At 47.5% G+C, this 24,758-nt stretch overlaps 2 protein-coding genes across 6 annotated transcripts in view; both read left to right on the forward strand.

Moving 5' to 3' along the window:
- Positions 1 to 12,924, forward strand: part of Pkc98E (Protein kinase C) — a 51,335-nt gene extending 38,411 nt beyond the window's left edge. For both annotated transcript variants that reach the window (XM_050180289.3, XM_050180290.3), the window contains one exon: positions 1,050 to 12,924. In XM_050180289.3, coding sequence (XP_050036246.1) covers positions 1,050 to 1,229 — 180 coding nt within the window. In that variant the 3' untranslated portion in view covers positions 1,230 to 12,924. The remainder of the gene's footprint in view (positions 1 to 1,049) is intronic.
- Positions 12,925 to 15,649: 2,725 nt separating this feature from the next.
- The window catches only part of Rtnl1 (reticulon), a 29,839-nt gene continuing 20,730 nt past the window's right edge, over positions 15,650 to 24,758 (forward strand). Inside the window, exons 1-2 of one of the 4 annotated variants that reach the window (XM_050180298.3) lie at positions 15,650 to 16,473; positions 18,591 to 18,626. In XM_050180298.3, coding sequence (XP_050036255.1) covers positions 15,861 to 16,473; positions 18,591 to 18,626 — 649 coding nt within the window. In that variant the 5' untranslated portion in view covers positions 15,650 to 15,860. Of the gene's footprint in view, positions 16,474 to 18,590; positions 18,627 to 20,339; positions 20,731 to 23,680; positions 23,877 to 24,758 lie in introns of those variants that run through there. The other 3 variants (XM_050180299.3, XM_050180300.3, XM_050180301.3) reach the window with 3 other exon arrangements.

The following is a 24,758-nucleotide window of genomic DNA, read 5'->3' on the forward strand; positions in this document are numbered from 1 at the left end:
CTACTGTGTGTGGTTGAGCTCTGTGCCACCAGGTGGCTGCACCGTGCGGACCGCCCATGTTTGTGCCTCCGCTCACCTGATGAAACTCCCAGGCCCAGTCCACTTGCACTTGCATTTACCCGAATACCGGACACACAAAACACTATTGTGGTAGTAATTCTCCAGCGTAAAGTGACGGCTGCAAATACACAAATCCTGGCGCCGTTCGGGTACCGACAGTCCGACGCGCTGCAGCCATTTCACTCGTGCGCTACCTTGCAGAGGGACACAATGTCGCAGCTTGACATATTGGCAGTCGCTACGTTTGCAGCCCACAATGTAACAAGGGCGAACCATGGAGCTCTCGTCAACACGGAGCACATTGTAACACAAGCAGATGACACTTGCAGTGTGCGGGAAGTGCTTAAGTGTAGCGAGAAATTGTTCTTGTGCATTCTCTTTCAGTTACTTTCTTTCTATAGAAACAAATTAACTAACATTCCAACTATTACGAACATTATTTGTTCACCATAAAGGTGGAAAAATTATCGATGACGCGCCCTGGACAGCCAGTCGGATAGCTCGCCCTACTGATGTCAATTGGGTGATTTACGTCATGTGGGTAGGGGCGGCTGAAAATTCTGCCTAGCAGTGTGCTGCGATTGGCAGCAATGTACATATTTAAAACCTTATACTAAATTACGCGCTTTACACGGAGCACTTAGATGCGTCAATTAATGATGTGAAGGACCTACTATAACAGCTCAGTACGTTTGTACAAAACCGTCAAAATCGTTTCAGGGTCCCTTTAAGGATATTAAGTTCATTTGAGTACTGCTTAAAAAATTTATATACCTTTAGAAAGGCATTCTTTTTGGATGATAAGCAGAAAAACAAATCATGAAAGAATTGATCAGCTACAAAAGGTTGTTTTTGTAAGGGTGCGCTTCTCCTGTTCTCTTCAACGTCTTGATTTATGTGTCCATGCTTTCGTGCATGTACTTGCATACCTTTGGTACCCTAGTTGCCAACCCACCTTCAAACTCTCTCCGCTTTTCTTGTTCGCGCAGAAAACCAAGCGCGACGTGAACAACTTTGACCAAGACTTCACCAAGGAAGAGCCGGTGCTGACACCGGTCAACCCGGAAGTGTTGCGCAACATTAACCAAGAGGAGTTCAAGGGCTTTTCCTTCGTCAACGAGGACTTCAATCCGGCCAGGTTTGCGGGCGAGGGCGGGCCCGCGACATAGTGCCTCCTCCGCACGTGACGGGTCGCCCTTTCTAGTCACGCCCCACACGCGCACACACCATCCACCATCACTCCGTTCCTTTCCCGCCTTCCCTCTGGCGGATGCAGTGCCTGGCTGGCCCATTCAACCTTTCTCCTCTCGACCTCACACTTTTCCCAGTTTCTGTCCCCCCTTACTTTTCTTTTCCGATTGGTGGTTCTTTTCCAACCAGGTGGTTCCCTGTATGCCGCGCACCGGGCCACACTCTTAGCGGCACCGTCTTCTCCCATAGCGCAACGCCGTAGAGGCACTGTCGCTGTGGCATGCACGGACTCCAGTTAAAGCGGTTTCTTTTCTCGCATGCAGCAACGACGACATTTTGGCGGGCCTTGTAGCTCCGATGGTAGTAGCCTCCAGGCGGGGTTGTGACAGGCAATTCGCAGACCCCGAACCTGTTAGCATTTCCACGCAGACACAATTAGTAGCCGAGACACCTGTCGACGCACTGCCGAAATCTCGCCGTGTCTCGTCGTCGTGCCATTTTATTGCTCTTTCGTTTAAGGCCACGGCGGCACTGTTCGAACTACCCTTCCCGCTGCCCTTTGAACTCCAGAATGTTACGTGAGCCGGGTTTGCCGGGCCAAATGTCTGCGCCGTGGTCGGAAGCAGCAGGTGGAAAAGGTGGCGCTCAGGCACCCGTTTCTAGTCTAGTCCAGAGCCGATCTTGTTTAGTGCCATGTGCCCTGGGCTGCTACGACTGGCCCAGCCATAAAGGCTGGCCTCATTTCACAGTTCTCTTGTTCTTTTTCATCTCGTTGGTTTTGCTGCAAATATACTTCATTGCTTTGCTCGTTGTCTGAAATTTCACAAAATTTCGCATGTGTGCATCTTCTCCATCCTCCGCAACATCGCTTTGTGTTTCGAGGGGAGCCTCGGATAGTTTGTCATCAACTCGGTGTCATCTCCGGCCAGTGCGTTTCAGGCAAAAACGTGTCTTTTAGGTGGCCATATTCCTGAAAGGACATCATATAGTGTTTGTTAATTAGGCATCTTATTACATACATTTCTAGGTTTTATTCTTGTTTTTTCTTTTCCCCTTGACACTACGGTGTCGACTTTTTTGATCCCACCGTTCTACTTCCAGGTCACTGCATCAAACCTTACTACTAGCCGTGACTTGTTTTTGCTGTGTTCATGATGCATAGTATTTATTTATTTATTCTCTACAACTTTCATGGACTTTAGAAAGGAGGGGTAATCTCGTTAGATGTGCATGTTTCATGTCTGTAAGCAGCGGTCAGCAGGTCTTGTTTGTTTTGTCCATTTGTTTTGTTTCGTTTCATCCATCCGTCACTCAGCACATCCTGGGCGCAGGTTGATAATGCTACCAGGCTAATCTTGCACATCAGTCAAGGCCCACATCTGCTGTTCCCTGGAGTTTTAAAGTCGACAGTGTCAACTCGTTGCCCGTCTGATCCAGGCTCTCTTAGCAAGTACTGGTGCTGGTCAATGTGGAATTGGCTATGAGGGAACACAGAGAAATGACCGGATTTGTCAGTTCTTGGTACACTTTAAAATTGCACAGAGTGGCTGAACCAAGCTTTCTTATTTAAATTTCTCTGGGCTTCTTGTGGAAGCTTCACCTTTGCCATTTGGCCACAGTTTGGTTGTGCAGAAGAGGAGTACAGTTTGAGTGCACGTCTTATGCTTGTCAATTAATTGGTATACGCTACACTGAAGGTGTTGCGCTTGCTATATTTTCACAAGCGGATCTAAGTCTTTGCAACAGGTTGTAGAGTAGCGAGCGGGGTAATCATATGCCAGTGAATATCTGTGTTTCAGGTATAAATGGCTGCAAGTTCCCTGGGAACATGTTGGGAAAAAGAGTCATGCCACCCATGAGATATGCTAAGTATTAAAGATCATTGTTGATTCCCTTCCCTTAAAACAGACGCTTGGTGTGATGACACACTGCTGTGGATGGCTGTAGGCCACCCACCACAACAAAGTAAATGGACTTTGCCCTCCTGTGACTAAAAATATTCCATCCTCCAGTTTGTCTGGAAATCTTCAGTGCGTCTGCAAATATTGGCTTGCTCTCGCACATGCGTAATCGTTGATAAGCTTGTCGAGCAACCATACTAGTCAACTTAGACTGGGTTAGCGACTCCTAAAATAATTGGTATATACAGCCTTTGTCAAAAGAACCAAAGCCACTGCACACATCGCCATAGCTGACTCTAAGGTGCCTTGTCAGCTGCCTATGGCATCTGCACTGTGTGGAGAGGGGTGAACTTCCCCATTTTGATTTTCTAACGTCAGATGTCTGACAGGCACAACATGACGTAGCTGGTACAGAACAACACTTGGTCTCCCTGTCACATATTGACGAAGGCTGCACCTAACATTTGTCTCGAAGTGGTATCGGCCCGGTTTTGACAATGAGTGAGCAGTAGCGTGTGGTACTGCCAGCGCTGCTTGTACGACACACCAAAGAAAGATAGGTGCTTGTGCCTTCGTAACAGGTGGCACACTGTAGCTTCCAGCTGCATGTCTGGTCCCACTGGTCTGTCAGTCCCCCAACACATGTTGCATGAGAGGTTTCCGAAGACGGACATGTTCTTTGGCTTGATCCTACCTAGGAGTAAATAGTACCGCAGCATCGTTGCATTTAGATGATGGTTTGAAGGAGGAAATTTGTGTTTGCAGCATTGTGCCACTGCTGTTTGGACGAAGCTCGCATGGGTCCAACACGTGGGACTTGTTCCAATGATAGCCTCAGCGTAGCTGTGATTACAGAGTCATCAACACAGTGCCCTTGTGCTTTTCTTTTTTTTTTTCTTTTTTTTCCGTGACTCAAAGGCCCCTCGCGATGCTGTGTTCCGTGTTGTGTCCCAATCTGTCCATTGTGTTTTTCTTAGTTTTTTTTTTTCTCCTTCTTAGATCATTTGACTTGTGCATCGGTATTTATTATTTGTTGTCACCAGTTCAGCCATACATGCCCAGTGGCTTTACATTTCAGCCTCTTAGCACTGGCAGATGCGCCCCTGCGGTGCACCGAACAGCTTGTGCATTTCGCACTGTCCAAAGATTTCGTCTTGCCCTGCTGGCATCTTTGTGCTATTTTGAAGAGCATGGAGATATTGTGCTTTGCTTAAGTTAGTACTAAGTACCATGTAGACTGCTTGCATTGTGCTTTTCTGGTACTGAACTGTTGTTATTGATCTTTGTTTTGTTTTTGTTTTGTTTTTGTTTTTTTCCTATGCCCTCGGATATGTGGTAAACTAAGCCTCACTCCCTGCACCGCAAAGCAGATGGCCGATCCAGATTTTCTGTAACCGTGTATGTGGGAAGTGTTGTCATTCTGGTTGCTGTGAGCAGACCAGTGTTGTGCCTGCAGCGTAACGAAAGTACCGTGGGACTCCTTTATAATGTAACCAAAGCTTTATATATGTTTGGCACTTGGAAGGGAAACCTTGTAGCCACTTCAGTTCTTGTCGAAAAGGTTGATGATCATTTCTTTGGAAAAGTCACACATTGTTTGTGAAGCACTGTTGCGAAATCAGTGTAAATTCGTGCTCCTTATGGCTTGTAACATACAAAAAAAAAAAAGAAAATCTTGCCGAGCGCTTGTGTTCTTGATGTGTGTGTCACAATACCTGCGTTAAGCAGTTACCACTGCTGAGCAGCTCTTGCATTGTGTGCAGCCACTTGCAGAATTTATTGGGACACGGAAGCAAGATTGAGAGCTAGCCTAGAATCTGGATGTGCATTGTGCGGCTTATGTGCACGAGCATAGAGCATATGCCTCAGCTCTCGGCTGTATGTTTGATACATGCTAGAAACCTTGCTTTCTCATGATTTCACTGTTCCAAAAACTTCTGCGAGCGTTTGTGCGTACATTCTCATTATTATCAAACCTCTCATTAGTTTGCAGGCTAAGGAGGTTGTCGCATATTGTCAAGCTATTTCAATTGCAATCTCGATTCGATTGCCACTGTGTCATTGTAACTACACTCTGAGACTGCAACAAGGAACACGTGTTTCTCTTACTGTGTTCTCACGTTGTACAGTCGACTTTTGTTTGACATCTGTTTACACAACCCACCTTTTGAATTGATTTGCTTTGAAAAACTATGAAAGGTGGCATTTTGAACGTGTCTATAAACTTTAACATGGGTTATTTAAACTGTTCTCTTTGTGTCTCAGACAAAGGGCAAATTATCATGAGCTAACTGTGTCTGCTCAGCTGTACTGTTTAGTTGTGTTGATTTTGCAGGTGGCACATCTTTTGTGATCCCCTTATAACCAGTGGTAGTAACCATTTGCAGAAGCGCATGCAGTTAGTCATGTAAATGTGAGTTTGCTCATTCGTTGAGATAAGTCTCTGATGCAGTGCTGCTGTAGCGTGGGTTAACTGCACTGAATTTGCATTAAATTGATGATAGTCTGTTTCAGTCTTTCTTAACAGTAGTGCCCCACCATCTCTCAGCATTTCTGCCATGTCATTGTAGCGGCTTGTTGCTTTTAATGCTATGTGCAGTAGTTATGTCCGTGTGTATTGGCACACTGTTTCTCGTTCGTTTCATTATCGAGGAAATTGTAAATTATAATGGCTCAGCATCTTTTGTTCCAAGTTTTCTTTCTTTTTTTTTGTATAAAAGAAGACTGCCGTTTCACATAACAAAATACTCACTTGCACACATCAGAGAGTGCATCAGACAGTGCCAAACTGTTTGGTGCATGCTGTGTGCACATGTACATAATGTAAATGTAAGTTGTTGGTTGACGAAGCATTGCTGTGACTTTTCTTTATGCCTGCTTTTGTCTGCCTTGTTTCTTTTCAGTGGATTCCTTTGTTTCTTTGTTTCTTTCTTTTTTTGCATCTATGTGATTGGAGCAGATAGAGAACATACGTAAACTGAGCAATGTGTTTGGCCAGAGTGTGGTTGTTGAGTATAAATATGCTTGTTGTACAAGGCTTGCTACTTTGCCAACTCTGGAGAACACAAGAATGTGTGCTGCGCCTTTCGTGAAATTGACTCACTCTGGCTTATGGATTGACCTTTGTTTATATTTATATAGTTAAAAAATGCAGCTAAAATTAATTGTCGTTGTGGGGTCAAGTGTGCAGTAAACGATGGCGGCATCCAGACAAAGCGCATGCCCAGCACCTTCCAAGCGTGCTTGCTTTTGTAAAAATGGCCATTTTGTCTCCATCCAAGCACTGCATTGCAGTGCGCTGCAGTGCGTGAAGTTTGCTTTATGAAGTTTTGTTCTCACGAGAGTGAGGCGACAATGTGGAGAGATGTTTTTCAGTGCTCGTCATCATATCGCCATGGTGACAAGAGTTATCGTTCAGTGAACGCTGTGTGCAAAGGTGTTTTAATGTTATAAATCACAGCTCTTGGTTCAACCTTGACACTTCAGTTTGTTTGACCTTCTCTGCAGATGTAATACAAAATGCTTGCCCATCTTTTTTTCACCCCGAGGTCGTACCAAAGCTTAAATTAAGAAGCTTGCCCTAATTTGCCAAGCATAATTGCCCGACATCTGCTTCCGAGTCTGGTTGTATTTGCACACTGAAGCCTGCTTTATCTCTCTCTTTCTCTCTCTCTCTCTCTCTCTCTCTTGTCACTAATTTTAGCTGCTGATTTGGAAAGGTTTCCATTCTATAGAGACACTCTGCAGCATTCATTGACACTTACCCAAAATCTCATGGTTCGGGGAGAATGCTTCACTGTAACTTTGCTGTCCGAAATACTACCATATGCCTTGTACAGCCTTCATCAAGAGTGTAGATGACATCGTGCAGTACATTTACACAGACTACCGCATTTGTTGTCAAAACCTTGAAAGAGTTATTTTGAAGTCGCCAATTGTTTGTTAGCAGTCTGAGATCTTGCACAGGGTGTGCATTCTGCAGTCTAATTATTTGTATGATAGTGCAGTTGATCAATCTTGTCTACAACCAAGGTGCCCAAGAAAGTGTATTCAGCCAGTCGTGTGGACAGCCGTTGTCACTCGTGTTACATGCGACATACGACAGAAAATAAGTGGCTGAGGGTGTTCACACACCGGCATTGAAGGCGATCCACATGGCCAGCTGAAGCAGCCTTTTAGTACTGGGGCCATAGATGACAGTGGACTTTTCTTTCCATTGGACAGACTGAGGAACAGTGTTGGTAACTTTCTATTAGATGAAGTTGCTGGGTTGCAACCCGGAATACTCTATTTTCTGTGAAAAGTCACTATGTGATGATTACTTGATTAGAACTGCCTTCCTCTTATGTTTCAATTGTGCATAGATGGCTTTATTATTATATCTTTTAAACTATAGGTTTAAATTGCATTGTGCACTTGCGAGTCAACAATCAGAATGTGAAAAGGGAAGACAACCACCGTCTTTCTAAAACTGTATCAGATCTCAAGATCGTGCCATGCCTAGAAAAGCAACTTTGATGCCCACCCAGGTGGCCGACCAATAAGATCTTCAAAGAGTATTTAGAAATAGCTACAAACGGAGGCATGTACATCTCCCCTTGGAATAAAATAGGGGAGCGGCACCCAGCCAAAATCCTTTGAGGAACTTTACCTGGGCAATTTAATGGCTATTTACCTCACCAAACAAGCTACTATAGAAGTCTCCAAAAAGGCAAAGTTGTTGTTGAGGCGAATAAAAACTTGCTAAATTTAGTGACTTTCATGACAAGTTACAAACACTGCTGAGGAAGCACCAGTGCTAAGCGTTCGACTGTGCAAGCTGTTCTGCAGAATGTAACCCCTGTTTTAGGATTTGAGCACCAATAAAGAAGTGGCAGACAAAAAAAAGAAAAAAAAAGGATTTTAGTGCTGTCAGAATAAGTACACAGATAGATGAAGCGGGGCTCCTGTAGCAATCCCATTGCCCAAAATCTCCACGGGTTGAGAGTAGGGACGTGCAAATATTCTAAACCTTGAAATAACAAATCAAACTTGGTCCTATTTGGTTTGGTGCTTGAATCAAATAGTCACTATTCCTAAATAGGAATATTTTTCTAATAGTTTTCGAATACAGTGGTGCATCACTGAGTGAAAATTTCATTTATTCATTAATTTTTATTTGTACAATATTGCCAACTGCCTTTTCGTAGCCAGGGCAGGAGTGGCTATCAAGGAAGTAATAGTGCTACGTTAGGTACAGGTGCATATATTTCAGAACAAAAGAGCAAAAAGAGAAAAGAAAAATCAAAGTACAATGAGCAAGATGCATAAATAAAAGAGCAAAAAGGTTTTCAAGCACAAAGTCAAGATCGCTTTCAAATAACAATCTGGAAACACATGCAGAGTGAATGCAGAGTGAACGAAGCTACCTTGCAATCTTCAGCTCGCAGAGCAAATCCGCTTCCTCTGAACAAAAAAGATGCGTCCACGCATAGGCTTGCCTGTGCATTTCCTGGGCCTCCCGTGTTCCTGGGCCACCATTTCCCCTTGGCTAACCATGCGGTGCTATCATCCCACCTTAATAAGTATGCCGAAGGGTGAACCAGATGACATTTGATCAGTTCTACTGCACTGAGTCTTCAAAAAAATACCGGGGTGAAGACAGGAGAATGTTTTTCACAGCAGTGTCTTCCGCCTCATCTCACTGAAGGAGACATACCCAGACTTAACGGAGAAGTGTTTCTAAATGTTCAGATTGGCGTAAACACTGGTATAATTATAGTCAGTCTTCCTACATTGCCCACCTTTCTTTGGATGTTGAACATACCCAGTCCTTGGCAAACTGAAACATTTATTTACTAATCTGTTGTAATAATTATCTTTACGTTTGCGCATCAATAACTATACTCCGGGAATGCACTTATAGGTTTCCCATAGGATGCAATGGTTAATGATGTCCCACAGAACAAACCCACCCATGGAAGGAATTATTTTCGTTCTACAAGGCACCACTGTATTTCAAATCCCCAACTGTGCACAACAACCATAAAACGGGCAAAAAATGCAAAAAAGTTTCACCATGGCAGCTCTAGTAGCTGTAACATGCTACATCACTTAGGGAGCCAGACTTTTTCGGCAAAACTATCATTCGCACTCAGCAATGAGCCCAGAGTCTGCGAATAAACTGCTTATTTGCTCCTAGTTCTCAATTTGTAGTTTTAAATAAACAATGCTTCCTAATGTGCAGTGTAGTGCCAGGAACTTTCTAACATTGTGGATACGCTAGGACGTGAAGAAAATAGATTTGTATTAACAGTGAAAAGGGCTGTTCATTATCCGAAAACTATTGACCTCAATTCGGTTCTTGCACTGTTCAATTCGGTCTCAAAAACTGCTGTTTTCACACATCAATTTGAGAGCAATAGCCGCACTCAACCCGTTGAGCTTTTGGCCACTGTGACTTGTAGCTCTTCAGTCATACTATACTCACGGACAACTTTCTGTGGCAACGAATGGAAAGCTGCAGAGGCAAAGCGTGCACAAGTGAGAGCACTTCTGAAAATACTCTCGTGTTTTCAGCCACATTAGTTTAAGCTGGGGAAGAGAAAACATAAACACCTTAGCACACCACTGAATGTAAAAGTCTACTTATTTTGCTGCTCTTCCCTTCCATGTCTCTGCAAATGCAAAACCGTCGCATGTGAAGCTGCATCGATTCAGCGTTAATTCCGAGCAACCAAAAGCACTGTCAAACTCTGGTGGACTACTTGGCCCCGTAACACATGTGCAGGAGCCACATGCCTGTAACTTTCCCTTCATTCCCACAGAAAGTTGTCCGCGAGTATAATTGTGAGACTCTCCATGCGACCCACGTTGCGGAATGCAAGCACTCCGATTGTGCAGAAGTGTACAATGGGGGCTTGGTGATTGTTTTGCCACCTGTAGGCAAAAAAAATTAGCTACAAAATTGCACAATTTCCTACGAATCACAACAAGACAAAAAAAAGCTGTCCTTAAAAAAAAATGTAGGAGTAAGCATAATCAAACACCAGCAAGCTGGGTGAATTAAATTGCATTGTTTTTTAGGTCTAACGAAATAAATGGCACTCATTGTTTAGTGTACTATTTGCTGCACTAATCTTAAACATGCAAACCTAATAGAGTTTTCAATAGGTGGTCCTTTTTCAGGTGAATTTGGCATGTTGTCACTTTCTTTTTTAAGATATAGCTAAGAACACACTAAAGATTGATTTTGTTGCTCTATACCTGTAGTTCAAAGCAGAGTTTCGGAAGAGATGTGACTGAAGATCTCTGGTGTGAGTGCTGTAGGAGCGCCGCCTCATGTTTGCCAACAGCTCTAGTCATGTGCGCTGTAGCACATTTGAGTTGCCGCTTATCTCATTGTGGCTGCTCATGCTGCCTTTTATGATGTCAGGGATAGCAACGGGACAGTGACAACAACGTCAAACGCAGATACAATATAAACAAGCTTATTGCGCGTGAACTAGGCTGTACCCATTCTCCTCGAAACAATGCTCCTCGCTAATAATTTTCTTCATTTTTGAGTGAGTCAAACAGTGGTGATGCATCTTTAGCTTAAGTGACATGACCTTTTAGTGTATAATGAGTGAAGCTTTGAAGCTTCTCTTTCTTTCTTTCTTTCTTTCCTTTTTTTGTTTTGTATGTGTGTGTTTTCTTCTATTGGAATGGCAGATGGATTTATCTAATGAACCATTCTTTATTGCCCATTGTCAGTGCATTTTTCGAGTTGAGCACCTTGTAAAAAGTGTACAGGATGGTTGCTGTGATTAAGTATTCTCTAGTTTATACTTGCTCATGTGCGGCTTCCTTTCGCCTCACCATGGTACTTACTTTATTCCTGTTGCCATTTTCTTTATGCAGGGTTGCTTGTAGTGCTCTTTGCCATGCCTACTTTATATTTCCTTTCTCGCGAAGCTTTTGAGCAAACAATACTTTGCTTTGTGGGCAGCAGTGTTGCATGTCAGTCAGTGCAGGGTAGTCATCAGTTTTCAATGTGGACGCAGCGACGTAGTTGCTCCGCAACACCCCCCCATTCCCCATTTACCCTCCAGCCAAAGATTAATTAACGCACTAGTGGGGATGGCATGCCTAAAGTTGTCCAAAACGATCTTTGCTTCTGGGCACGGTTTTCCTTCCCACCACCATATGCACAAAAACTGGTGCGGTAACGAATAGTAGGCAGCCAGCCACCCTCACAAGCGCCAGGCCTTCTGCCCCACGTTACCCCAGCCATACGGCTTCAGCTCTTGGCAGCTCCCATGGTATTGGCTCGAGGTAGTCCCGAATCGTGCTCCCGTGCCGCCACAGCTTTTTACGCAGAGGTAGTGGTGCAGCGTAGCTGCCCCGGAGAGCACCGCATGCCGTCGGCTCTGGATGCAACCGGAGGGGCCATTCAAGGTGCCCCCTTTCCCATCAGACAGGTGACATAGCACCATATAGGCACGCCAGTCATTGTTCTTTCTCGCAATGTGTGGAGTGTGCGTGTTTGTATAGAAAACAAGATGCAGCAGCTTAGAGCAAATGCACCTTTAGATCTGCACAATCAACTCGTTGGTTACCTAGATTCCCCAGAGCGTAAGCAGCAGCAGTGGCAATGTAGAAGTAAACGTGGCAGCACTTTACACACTCCTCACACCTTGTTCAAACCTTGCCCCATGGTGCAGTGGAGCCAGTTCACTCTCACTAACCCGATGACACTGGGAACTGTGAGAGAGTCAAACTCGCACGTGCGCTTGTTTACTTGCCAGGCGTAGTTAGCGCGTCACCTCCAGCCTTTTGTTTTTCTTAGCCGTTTTTCCAGAATGGGATCTCAATGTCGTGCAGAACAGAATGCAGAGCGTCAATCGGGACACAAGCTAGTCGACGAGAGATGCCCACAGTTTGTTCTGGCACTGTAACTGGCGTGGTGTGTGTGGTTGTCGTTGTCTTCTTCCTTGACAAAACTTTGATCCGTGAGCAAGTTTTCACCGCCGAGCTGCGTTTGCGCTGTGCAGGGTTTGGTCGCGGGGCTCGGTGGTCGAGCCTGCGTACCTGCTTCGTGTGTAAGTGTTCACATTTGCCTCCTCCATTTAGGAGAGGAGGACAGGAAGACATGCCTCGTTTGGATGGCGTGGTTTGGAAGATGACTTTTCCCAAGTTTAGTGGCGATTTGTGTGGGCACAGGAGATGCAATTTTTGTCACGACGGTTTGCGTGACGACTCCTGCACGTGACATCATTCTGCCTCCCGGGCCATTGGAAGCAGAGCAATGGCCTCTCTCTAGTTTTCAGACAAAGCAATGTAGCAACAGAGCAAGCGATTTGTCTAGGCACTCTCCACTTACACACAAACACACACAGACATGTTGGCCAGATCTGTGTGTGCTGGTCGTCATCACAATGAAGATTTTAGGAAGGGGGAAAGTGCAAAAGGATGTTATAAATATATACATAAAGTTACTCACACAATATATGTATATAAAATAAAGATATTGACAAAAGGATTGGTGTGAAGTAGAAGCATTTGTAAACTCTGTACATTCAACTGTGTCTGTTTTGAAAGCATGGTCTTTAAAAAGAAAGAAAAAAAAACTGCAACGTGCTGGTGGCACACAGCAGCCCTCAACCATAGGTGTTAGGCTCCTGAATCTGGTGCTGGCACGACTGTTCTGATATATTTTGTCTGTGGTTCTCATGCCCTTGTGGACATTGCTGCTAATAAACTCATCTGTGATGCAAAGAGAGAAAAAAGAAAAAAAAAGTACAGCAGGAAATGTTGTTTCAGTCCTTTCGGTGAGAACAACACTGACCACTACATCTTGAACCTTACAGTTCCCGGGGTGGCCTCAACCTATAGTTTAAAGTTTTAAATGCACCGTGCTGTGACCTTGTGATGAACGACGAAACTGGATAGTACAAGTCGCAGTTCTCGGCATTCAGTTTTGGAGTCACCAGGCTGTACAGCTGGTCTCACTTGCTTCGTTTGTGTGTTCAGGCTACACTTACTTTATTTGGGTGTTTACTGCTAAAGAGGCACCTTCATTCACTGACAGTACACTGTGTCTCATCTCATCGAGCATGTGCTCCTGTGCTTCACTTAACCATATAAAAAGCTGGAGCAAAAATGCAGGAGAGTTGTTTTTTAAATCTAAAGCTGTGACGCACAGAAATTTACAGGCCTTAAGCAAATTTTGTATGGTGAGGTGGCACAGGTAATTAAAGGAAAGCTTCGAGAGCAGTAGCAACTGCTACAGAACACGTTGCTGAGAGAAGATTTACTGTTGCAGCATAAATTAGGGAAATGTATGTAAAAAGTGGTGTTTAGAAATCTGTTGTCGCATTATATGTGGCTATTATACAAATGAACGATAAACAAATGAGTGGTGGCCACATATTGTTCTCTCTCTGTGGGCAAAATTCCTGTGACTGAATGCGAAGCCTAGGGGGCACTATCATGCAATTTACTGATGGCCACTGCCGGTTGACATGCAATTGCCGCATAAGCATGTTTGTGTCCAGCAGGCACCGTGACGACACGCACCGTAGCCGGCCAGACTCAGTCGCAGTGGTAATATTAGGGCAGCTTATTCTTTTATTAGCCCATTATGTCATTGTTCTGGGGCCATTGTTCTGAGTTCATGAGAATTAAACGTATAGACACATTACAACTGTTTGCTGTTGTAGCTTGACATTGTGCGGTTTAAGTGGTACATATTTAGTCAAAAGCGGCAGCGCAGCAAAACTGCATCTACCACTTCTCGTACACAGTTTATGCATTTGGCACTGCACTTTGCTTCCTTTCTGATGGAAGGCATGTCTCCCACACATGAAAACTTCAAGATTCCCACTGCAGCTCAGTCAAATGGGCAGATATACCGTAGCGCCTTGCATTCATCAGGGCCTCGCGTTTTGTACGACCCAAAACTGCTAAACGCGGTATGGAGGGCACTGTTGTGACCAGCGTTTCTGCAGCGCCGCCTGGCCAGTGCATCACACCAATGCTGTAACTTACTTCAGGCATGGTGAATATTGCTTTGATACTGTACCTACAGGTGTTCTGGTAAGGTATACTTTTTACCACACAAGAGGTGCTCATTGTTGAATTTGTCACCTTAATTGACATGTAGTTAGCTGGTTGGCTCAGAAGGCTGCTACCACCGTTTATAGATAAACATTGGCTGCTACGTTTTCTCTGATTGGCTATATAAGCATCGCCATTGCAGAAAGAGGTAACCCCAGGTCACAATGACGTTTTCCAGCTGGACCTTGCACACCTTTTGTGCCATAGTTTTCCAGGAGTATGTTCTTAAAATTCCTCCTTCAGCAGATGTGTTATTCGATCTGGACACCCAAAATTCACTTTTATTGTCAAATTCTTGCATGTTCACATATTGAGCCAGAGAGGGCGGAGCCGCGATGTCAGCCAATCTGAGCTGGCCAGGTATTTGACAGCATGGCGGAATTTGACGGCGTAGCAACCTGAGCTCTGCCATTCGTTCCAATAAATATGTCTGCAGTTCGCATTTTCACCCTCATCAACAAGCCCCACTACAACCTCGTCAACTAAAGACGGATAGCCTCGCTGCTATCCAACCCACTCAAGGCTTCCTGACCTGCCCCAACGATCTGGCATGTGCTGCTCCCCCCCCCCCCCCCCCCCCCCCCGGCTTGTTACCAGACTACCCTTCCGGTCGGACCCACTAGGCCCTTCCCGCCGGTTTGCTCTGCCGCCTTCTTCCCTCCTACCTCGATTACTCCTACTCTCCCCCACCCTGTTGGTGCTGACCCGTGCTCCGGCAAGGACGCAGAACATGTCGTCAACCCTTCCTTTCCTGCAACGAACCACTTCTCTTTTCTCTACTGGCTCGGTAACAAATCATTGGGTAATTTGATATGTGTGGTATAACTGTATGTAATGGGTAAATTTAACTGAACGTCGTGGCGACTAAGCAGAAACGCACAGCGGCTCGATCAGAACCATAGTAGAGTTCTACAGTATACACTAACCATAGCCTGCCATATATAAGTTAAGTCAAAACTTAAAAGATAAATGCCTCTGGCGATTAATCTGCTTTCAGCTTCTGTGGCGGAAACGGAACGGTTTATAACTCGAGGTAGCAGCGCGTCAGAATATTTTCCTTTCCGTTCTCGTCACACATTTGCATCGCACTTCCTTCCGGGTTCTGTCAGTGCAGTCTCCGTTTTATGTAGGCGGACGTCGCTTTCAGACCGTTCTAATAAGCGGTTGGAAAGCTTACGCCACACTCTTTTTTTGTTTTGTTTTCTGGCGCTAACTTCGAAACCACGTTTTTGTTTTGTTCGGTACATTCGATCAATGAAGGTTACAGTAAACAATTTCTCAAGTCCGGAGATAAACTCTGCATTTTTTTCCTTTCTAGTAAAGAAAAAAAAAAACAGTGAGTGGGAAAAAAAATTAACGACTCAACGCTGGAGCGCTTCGTGCCCCATTCTTTTGAAGGGCCATTGTGCGTTTTGACAACTGGCGCTTGGGGCGCGCCGACGTGCTTCTCTCGGCGTCTCCGCGAATGAGTCACAGTCCACTGCGCGCCGCCGTTGGTTTCCCGAGTACGCTAGCAGACGACAGCACAGCACTCTGACGGGCCTTTCTGTGAGTGCAGACGTCGACGGGATATATCCACATAGGGCCCCATCAGCCTCGCACAAAAGAGAAAGTTCTTTGTTCGCCGGAATGGATTTCTTGAGCAGCGACGCGGCAGCCAAAGACAGCGGTGATGATTCTCCCAACGCGCAGAAGAAGCCTTTCATTTCCGAATCCGTGAATGCCCTGAGCGAGGACCTCGCCCAGTTCGCTACCGGCAGCGCGCTGACAGATGCGGCGCGGAGCGCCGCTGCGGCTTCCGCTGCATCCCTCGGTAGCGGCGATCCGATCTCTACGACCAAAGATAACCGCGATCAGCTGGACCTCCTGTCAGATTTCCAACCGAACACCGCGAGTAGCCCCATCGCTCCAGCGGACAGCAGCACGCCGTCATACGTCGAAGACCTACTACACGACGCATTGCCGGCTAACGCGCCGCTGTTGAAGCCCAGCGCTCCGCCAGCGCCCGACAAGGTCGCGCCGCCAGCGGCGGTGGCAGAGCCCGATTTAGAACCTCGTCGCGAGCCGAAAAATCTGCCACCACCCAAACAGACGACGCCGGAGCCGTTGCCCGTCGCGGACGCTAAGCCTACGCTCCCGTCCGTCACGTCGTCTAAGCCTAAAGCCGCCGAAATGCCGAGAGAAGCGACTTCGACCACGAGTTTCGCGAAGGATAGGCCATCGTGCTGCATTTTTTCGCCGGGTGAGTGACTCATTGACGCACGTTTTCTACGTTAGTGTGCATGCCATCGCTCTTCATGTCGCCGTCGATGCGCCGCCCCAATTTCGCAACGCACAGCGATCGAGTTTAGACCATCGCCTAGCGAACGATCAAAACAACCGCCTTTTTTTTTTTTTTCCTTAGCAGTTGGATGGATTCACATAGTAGCAGCCTGTCATCGGTGCGGGCAGAAACTGCGCCACTGCACGCTTCTCTCTGCTAGATTGGGAACTTGATATGGCGAACCGGTTGTTACTTGCTGCACTTGCAATAACGCGCAGTTTCTCGGCAGTTCTAGGCGGTGTTGGTGTGTTTATACGCGCGTCGGACGCTATGCGCGCGTTGTGTCCATCGTGTCAGTCACGTCCCACCGCACTTTTGGTCACGTGTTCTGTCATAACAAATACGGGATAATGTATCGCGCCAGTAACCGAGTTTCATGGGCATGCGTCCAAAATCGGCGCATTGAGCATGGAACCAACTATGAAAATGCACCCACTAACGTCGAGAAAGTTTCAATAAGCTGCCTAACGAGACAGCCGTTGACCTAACGCTGTGGTGGCAGAGTTGTCTTGCCGACAACGTGATTCCTGGAGTGTAAAGATGCTCGTGAGGTCACAGGTACGAATCCCGATGTGACGCATTCGAACTGACCACGGATGCTGGCTCCTTTCCCTTCCGTGGTCCAAAGCAATGCAAAAACAAGTGTGAGCTCGCGCAATGTGCGCGTGGTCGTCCATGCGTCGCTACTCGAGTTCGCGACAGTCAGTGCCGTATTCATTTTTTTTTCTGTTTTTTTTTTTCCCCGCTGACTCCGAAGTTGCGTAAGCTGCGAAACAAGGCTCGGTCGGCGCCTTCAATTCCGTGCTTCCTCGTGGAGGTCAGGCGCAGAGGCTGAATGAGTTCAAGTTCGCCGCCCTCCCGACGAATGAGGAAAATAAATAAGATAGCTTATGTTGGACGCCAACATAGTGTACGCCAACATAGTGTACACAAGTTCGGTCGCAGCTTCCCGCATACTTTCATACTCTGATTAATTTACGAATTCCTCTCTGTCACGTAGACGTTTTGTATTAGTTCAGTGATGTTTGCGAAAAGTATTAACCGTGGTGTAACGGATTAAATATACTGGGATGATCAAAGGAAAAAAAAAAAAAGTAATGCATGTTGTGCATTGTGTTCATAGCGCGAGACGACGTTTCGGCGATGGGCTTTGGATCTTCCCGTAGGGGCCTTTTTTGTTTTTATATTTCTTTATTGCGCAATTCAACCTGTCGTCAACCCCACGTAATGCCCAGCGTATTGCACTTAGGCCCTGCTAAAATTTTATATAAAAGTGGGGGAAAACACACTGTGGCGAGGAATTTTCGCCTGCGTACGTGTACACACACACATGTGTGTGTGTGTGCACAAAACGAAGCGCGATGACTTTGAGACCTAATTTTTGAAGTAAACCTCGCGATAAGAGCGTTCTTAGTGAATCCAGACGTTTACCAAAGTGGTGAAGATGAAGCCGAGTCTTGGGGTGAAGCGAATGCTTTCAGGCGGGAGGCCGTCTCTCGGTTCGGTGCACCTGACGTTTTGCCACGAAGGCTGCCCGTGCCACCATGGTGGTTTTCGTTGTGCAGGGAAGGGAGTATATAGCCACGTTGTAGTGCAGCGAAAAGGCAGTGGTGCTAAAAAGGGGCATTGACCTCCGGTAGCACAGCACATACTAGCTAGCTATTAGCGGTGGGGGTGCGTTCTTCTGCACCCCACCGGAATGCCGCCCAGACGGGGTCTTCCCTGCGCCGGATTCCGAAAAAAGAAGCCGCCTAAGCTTCTTGGGCAACGCCTGCAGGAGGCCTGTAGCATCTAGCTGCGATACGCTGGACAATACGGGGTTCACATGTTGTTACGCAATATGGGAGCCGTAAATATTTTTTTTTATGTGTGGTTCGTCTAATATTGCACGAAACCTCGCGCGCTGAGTGGTGTTGGTGTATGTCCTCTAACAACCAGTCACGTGAGCAGACTAATACCATGTCTTTCCCTATAGCCTTCGTCTCAAATAACGTGCACGGTGTCTGATCCCCTAACATCGCTGTAACACTTTGCAGGATCCGGCTGGAGTCCAGCATGCCTGCACCCATGCGGTAAGCATATAGTATGTGGACGCGTGCATGATGTTGCTGTAATACATCGACACGTTCTGGTAAATAGTCACATCTGACAAAGCGCTTCAGGATGGTATGAAACCGCGTGAATGCAGTGTGTCATATATCTGCTGCGTCGCTGCGCGCGATATCGTGTGTTCCATTGCCGACCCTGTTTCGGATCGGCACGAAAAGCTCCGTCATTTTGTACTAGTGTCACAGGGGCAGTTTCAATCCGGATCCAACTTTTCGATCGCGATCGGCAATGATAGCTGCTACGCGGTCCAACTATCCCAATCGACATGAGCTCTGTGTCTGCATTGGAGAATCGACGGTCGAGCCCGATCATGTTAGAATTTCTCGATCGCGATTGGCCCATTTGCGCAAACTGCTAAAGGGAGCCAATCGCGATCGAGGAATTCGATTACGATCGGGCTTGAAAGTGCTTCGTGAGACACCGCTACTACAATGCATCGGTGCACAGATCGCGATCGACTAAAATCAGAATCGAACAAACTCGCGCTCGAAAGCGTCCGGCCGCACTCGATCCGGGTCGAGCTCAGTCCGGATCGAAAGTGCCCGTATAACCGGCATTAGGTTATTTATACTCCTTGAGCTGTTACGTCAAGGGAGGTTTAGTCAGTGTGGCCCTTGATGCTATAAATGGCTTGGTCAGCAGAAAGCGCCGTCGCTCGAGGCGTTTTCTCTTTTAACTCCTGCGAGCGGAAAGCGGTACGTTCAAATTAAACGTGCAACTCGCTAACGCGGCGCGTCGGGCTTCCGCTGTAATGGAATCGTGCGTGACGGGACTTTCTTTCGTATCCCCTTTCTTCTCCTTCGCCGCGTGCAGCATATTCCGCATGAAAATGAAACAAATCCGCATCAGACGAAACCGGCCGACGACAGCCTCGTTCCGAGGATGCACAAGCGTGAAGTTGGCGCGGTCTCCGGGAGGATTGTGGTCGCGTGCGCCTCAGTCACGACCTGCCGTGCGTAGGTGTGATGGGTGTTTTTCATTCATTCTGTTTTTTTTTTGTTTTGTTTATTAAACGCAACAACACAACGACGACAAGACTTACCATACGAAGCGCTATCTTTCTGCTGTTGCCGCCGACGGACGTACGCGACCGGGTCCATCGTCGTAACATTTCCCGACGCGACGGCCGACGCGACGTCATGTCATGTAGCAGTAAAAGGGGAATGAGACTAAACAGAAAAGAGGCGGCTCCTTGGCGTGGGGGAAGAGGCTCACAATATTATATAGTTGCTGCTTGCTGCGCTGCTCAATCGATGTCTGCGAGCGCCAGAGTTGGGCGGGTTCGGCTACACGAAAGCTGGCAGTAGCCGCCATATTTTTTTTTCTTTTGTTCATTTTCGGTCGTCTGCTAACCGTCGGCCTGTTTGTCGTCTGCTGCCGCCGCCGCTCACTTTCGCTCGGTTTTCCACACCTCGCGCGTGTTAAACGATAGAGCGCTATGCATGCGCTCTGCGTGAAATGGGAGGTCTGGTCGCTGGATGAAGCGTAGTTGTCGCTAAAGAAAGGAGGAAAAGAGGTAAAGAAAAAAATAAATGAGAGTAACAAGTGTCGGGAACGCGGCCACCATGGAACGGCAGTTTCCAGGCGGAAAGTGGACGACGACAGGGGACGAGGTCGAGGATGGGGGGCGCGACGGCGGCGCTGCGCCGCGCGCGGACTTTTCCGATAGCGCGCATGCGCGGTGGAGCGCGAATCGGCGTTTGGGGAGGGGTGCGTTTTATGTGATTTCTTGCTCATCTGCTGCGCCTGTCTGTTCGCTTTGCGGCCCCCTCCGTCGTACTTCACCTCACGGGACAAGGTTTGGGCTTTTGGTCGGCTAGTTTTGTTCTCTGGAGTGAGTGCGTGTGTGCGCGCGCGCATCGTCAGTGAGTCAAGTTTTCTTGCGCCTAGAATACGACCAAACGAACTAGTCGGCGACTCTCCCGTGTGGATTGTTTTGGAGGACCGGTGAAGTGAAAGAGGCAGCCCTGCAAATGGAAGCCGATAGCAGCAACGCAGGAGACGCCAAGGCGGCGGCTCCCCAACAGTGCTCCTGCGTTTTCAAGCGCATTTTCACCGTGCCGCAAGGTGAGGACGACCTCCCCTCCTTCCCGGTGCTATCTGAAGGGACAAATAAGCGGGCCATGGTTCGAAGCAGCGACGAACGCTTCGCGATTGCACACACACACACACCCGATGCCATCTTCCATGCACGCCTCTCGTGCTGTCGCATTGCTCGCTGCACGGGTAGCCGCGCGCCCCGAATATTCTTTTTTCTTTTTCTTCTCTGGAGCGCGCCGCGTAAAAACGAGGAAGCCATTACAAAAGAGGAGGAGCTGTTTTATGGACGATGTGTGCGCGCGTGTGGCCATTATTCTTTCGTCTCGGCCTGTATAGGCGCCAGCGGCGCTTATCGTGAGTGATTAGACCCGAATAGACGCTGGTGCGATCGCCTAGTGCAAAGCGGCCCGTCGGCGCGGGGAGGTACGAGAGGCGCTCGCTGCTGTTTCCCAATCCGCCCGTTGTTGCACTAATATAGGCATTGCTCTACGATATAGCCCGAATGCGGCGCAGGTTTTGCACGTGTATCGCGGTGCCGCATTACAACGAAAAGAGCTACCAATGATTGCGTCAACTTCTCCCCTGTTTTTCGGTCGGTTATATGGTTGGCCGGCCGCTCTCGTGTGCTCGAGCCGTACTGCGGTGCGCGCTTTTTCCTGCTTATTTTCTTTTTTTTTTAATCGTAATTAAATTGCGCGCCGCGTTCCTCGCTTTGTTCGAGTTGGAGGAAAAAGAAAATTCGCCGAAAATGGGTGGAGGAAAAGGACGCGTGCGAAGTGACCCTGACATTGAGGAGAGAGAGAAAGAACCGCGTCGGTCGTCTGGGATATATATATTTTTTTTTGTTCCTTGTAATAGTTACTGTGCTAAAAGAAATCCTTCAGTGCCCACGAGTGGGCGCTTGAAGGAATCCTGTCTCAACCACGTATCTGCTTGCGCAGTTTCTTTCTTTTTACCACTGAAGTGATGTGCGGCCAGAGTTGGTTTGCCGCTGCTTCACGGCCGGTCGCACATACGTGCCCTATTAGTGTGGGCGGCCAAAAGCAACATTCTTTCCCATGTTTTCGCGACCCGGCTTCACCTTCAGTCGATATACGGTGCAGCACCGCGACTCGTAGTACCCTAGTCCGTGTAACGCCCCCCTTCCCCCATCCGCTCTCGCTGTATCGTTGACATTGTCGCAACAGCCGCTCTTTGACCTCTGGGGATCGCACGGTGTAGCCCGTTTCCAGGAACATTTAAGGCTACCTGCCTGATTCTTTTGCCTATATTGATCTGGAAGAAAAAGAAACGGGATTTTGGACACTCGTTCGCGGTGATGAGACGTAGCTTCGAGAAAGGTTGGATTTTGTTGAGGCAATTTCTTCTGGCTAGTCCAAACAGCAGCGAAGAAACCAATACTTCGTAAGCGTTGAGTTTGATCTATTTTTTTAATTTCCTCAGGAGACGGATGTTGTAGCGATGCAGTATGCGAAAGCTTCCCATCACAACAAAGCGAAGCCACGAACACGTCGAAGTCCTTTGACGATTCTATGTCAAAATGAAAAGCAAATGTCGAATGCAATGTTAAAATTCTGCCTTTTCTCTCTTGGTGCAAATTTATTCTTTAACGACGCCGTAATTTTGGCATCGTCCGCAGTGGCGTTGTTGACCATCGCATAACGAGCGGCGGCGTACTAGCGCTATCACCGTTTGTGTTGTTCCTTTGTGAAACGGCGCAGTCCGCTGTGAGGGATCAGCCATGAATCGGACGGTGAAAAGACTATCTGATATTTTGTTTGTCACTGAGGGACACGCATTGTCTTCGTTTGTTGTTGTTGTTCTCCATCCTCGTTTACTCGTAGTAAACACCGACGGCGCGACCCGTTCACGCTGATAATCCGAAACGCCGCACCGCTAATCGGCTCCTGCTAGAGATGAATGCAGTGATCGGCTAGTCTTACTACTCGTGCAAAATGAATTAGGCCTACGGTATTTGTCTTTAGTTTATCCCCCCCCCCCGTGCCCCCTCTTGTGCAGGTCGTCGGCCCTTTTCGTTTTCGCCCCCCTCCCCCTGACCGCCGGAAATCGCCGCTTGGCTGGCTGCATCTTTCTGCGGCAGCCGGCGGTCACACTGGCTTCTGCTTGTTCGTGCAGTCCACCTTGCGTCTTATTAGAGAGTTTTAGAATAGGGGCCCCAATATTTTGGGGCCCCAAAGAGCTTTGCGGGTGTTAGCGTTGGGGCACGCAGGAGTGAAGAGTTTTAGAATAGGGCTTTGCGTTTGCAGATAGCGTCTTGCGCTGACAGCGCCACTACGGCGTCTAAGAAAAACGATTAAAAATAATTAAATAAAATATACCATCTTATGATATGAATAGTAATTTTGACTTGCGTGTATTCGCGTTTAATTACAATTTAGAGGTTATTCTTCAAGCAGCAAACAATTAGTTGTGCTTAGTTTGGAGCAACAAAACCAACTTTACGTGCCTTCACCAGCCAAGCTTAGCCGTTAGGCCTACGAGTCATGAAATCCACACTCGAATTCGGAATCAGCGGCGTCTAATGAATCAATCTCCGTAACACACGCTAGTTGAGAGAAAGCGATAACTGCAGTCACTTCTCCTAGCTTGCGAACTTCACGCATTACCGCGAATCGAACCCAGTTTGGTGCTAGGTTAGAGCCGTCGCTTCGATGGGTGCCGCCATGTTTGTTGACGCAAAGCTTTTGGGAACGCTATTTGAGCTCCCGCTAAATCGGTGAAATAGCGTTCCCAACGCAAAACCCAAACGCAGTTTGCGTCTCGCGCATGCGCAGTGGCTTCGACGCTATTTCTTTGGGGCCCCAAAACGTTTGGGGCCCCTATTCTAAAACTCTCTATTTCTTCCCCGTTCCTTCTCCTCCGGCACCTATCTTCTCTCTTGTCACGCTGCTTCTTCTGCTTCGCCCGTCTTGGTTCTCCCTCTCTCTCTCTCTCTTCCACACTCTCTCTCGACCTCCTCGGCCCTTGTGCTGTGTTCTGCAGCTTGGCGTTCTTGTTCTCCGCCACCGAGGCGAACCGAGCCTGCTAGTGCGTCCAACTTCAAGACGACGGTGGTCACTGCTCTTTTTTCATCTGCCGAGTTATGGGCCGAAAGCGCGACACGACCAGCGTTGCCGCTTCGGCCGAGGAGCCGAAGCTGGACGAGACCCCGCGTAAGCCTTTCTCCGTTTCTTGCTCTATTTGGACGGGTGGAAAGCACCCCTCCCTCCGTCAATTGGCTCTCTTTTGTGGTCTGTGTTCGCGCGACCCTTCAGCCTGCTTTCGCTTCATCGAGCTCGTTTTTATTCTTTTCGCTACTTTTTTGGGGTGGCCGTCGGGTACGCATCACGACTGGCCAGGCCGACCGGCTTCCTCGTGTTGGCGTGGTTTGTGCGTTTTCGTCCGCATCCGCCTACGCCCGTCGAATGGAAAAAAATGCTTCGCGAACAGCTCTCGAGCAGGTAGCGTTCACAGCGATTTTTTTAGTCGATTAGCTCTGTTAAATTATAGCTCCAATTTTTGAACGGTTCAGCCGTTCGAAACGAGGAAGATGCCTAACGTCTGTTTCGTGCGCTGCCCCCGTTTTCTGCATACTTCGTTTACCCTGTCCTTAAGGAAGTTAAAAAAAAAAAAAAACCGCTCGTTTCGGGTTGCTTTTTCTCTCGAGTAGACGACAGGCTGTCTCGAGAGAGAATTGAAAATTGCGATTGTTGGAGTCTAGTTCGAACGCCCAAGTTTCGGTCGGCGTCTGCTCAAGATCATCGCCGTCAACTGTCTCATGCCTTCGTTTCAGCTCCTGACAAACGTTGGAACGACGAGCAGCAGATTTGGCTGGGGCTCAAGTAGCGCATTACCAAATTTGTTTGCGCACAGTCTCTCAAGCTGACCGTGCTTGCACTGTAGGCACGTATGGAGAAGGCGGTGTGGAACAGACGTTCGCTCTCCGTATGGCGTCTGGCGATAGCAGGCGGCGTGTTTCACTTGCGGTAGTTGGTGCACTCGTGGCTGTGCTATAACGCGTTATATATGTAACCGCAAGTGTGGCACCCAGACTT

The sequence above is a fragment of the Dermacentor andersoni genome, chromosome 7 (genome assembly GCF_023375885.2).
Source record: "Dermacentor andersoni chromosome 7, qqDerAnde1_hic_scaffold, whole genome shotgun sequence".
In the NCBI taxonomy this organism is placed as follows: Eukaryota; Metazoa; Arthropoda; class Arachnida; order Ixodida; family Ixodidae; genus Dermacentor; species Dermacentor andersoni.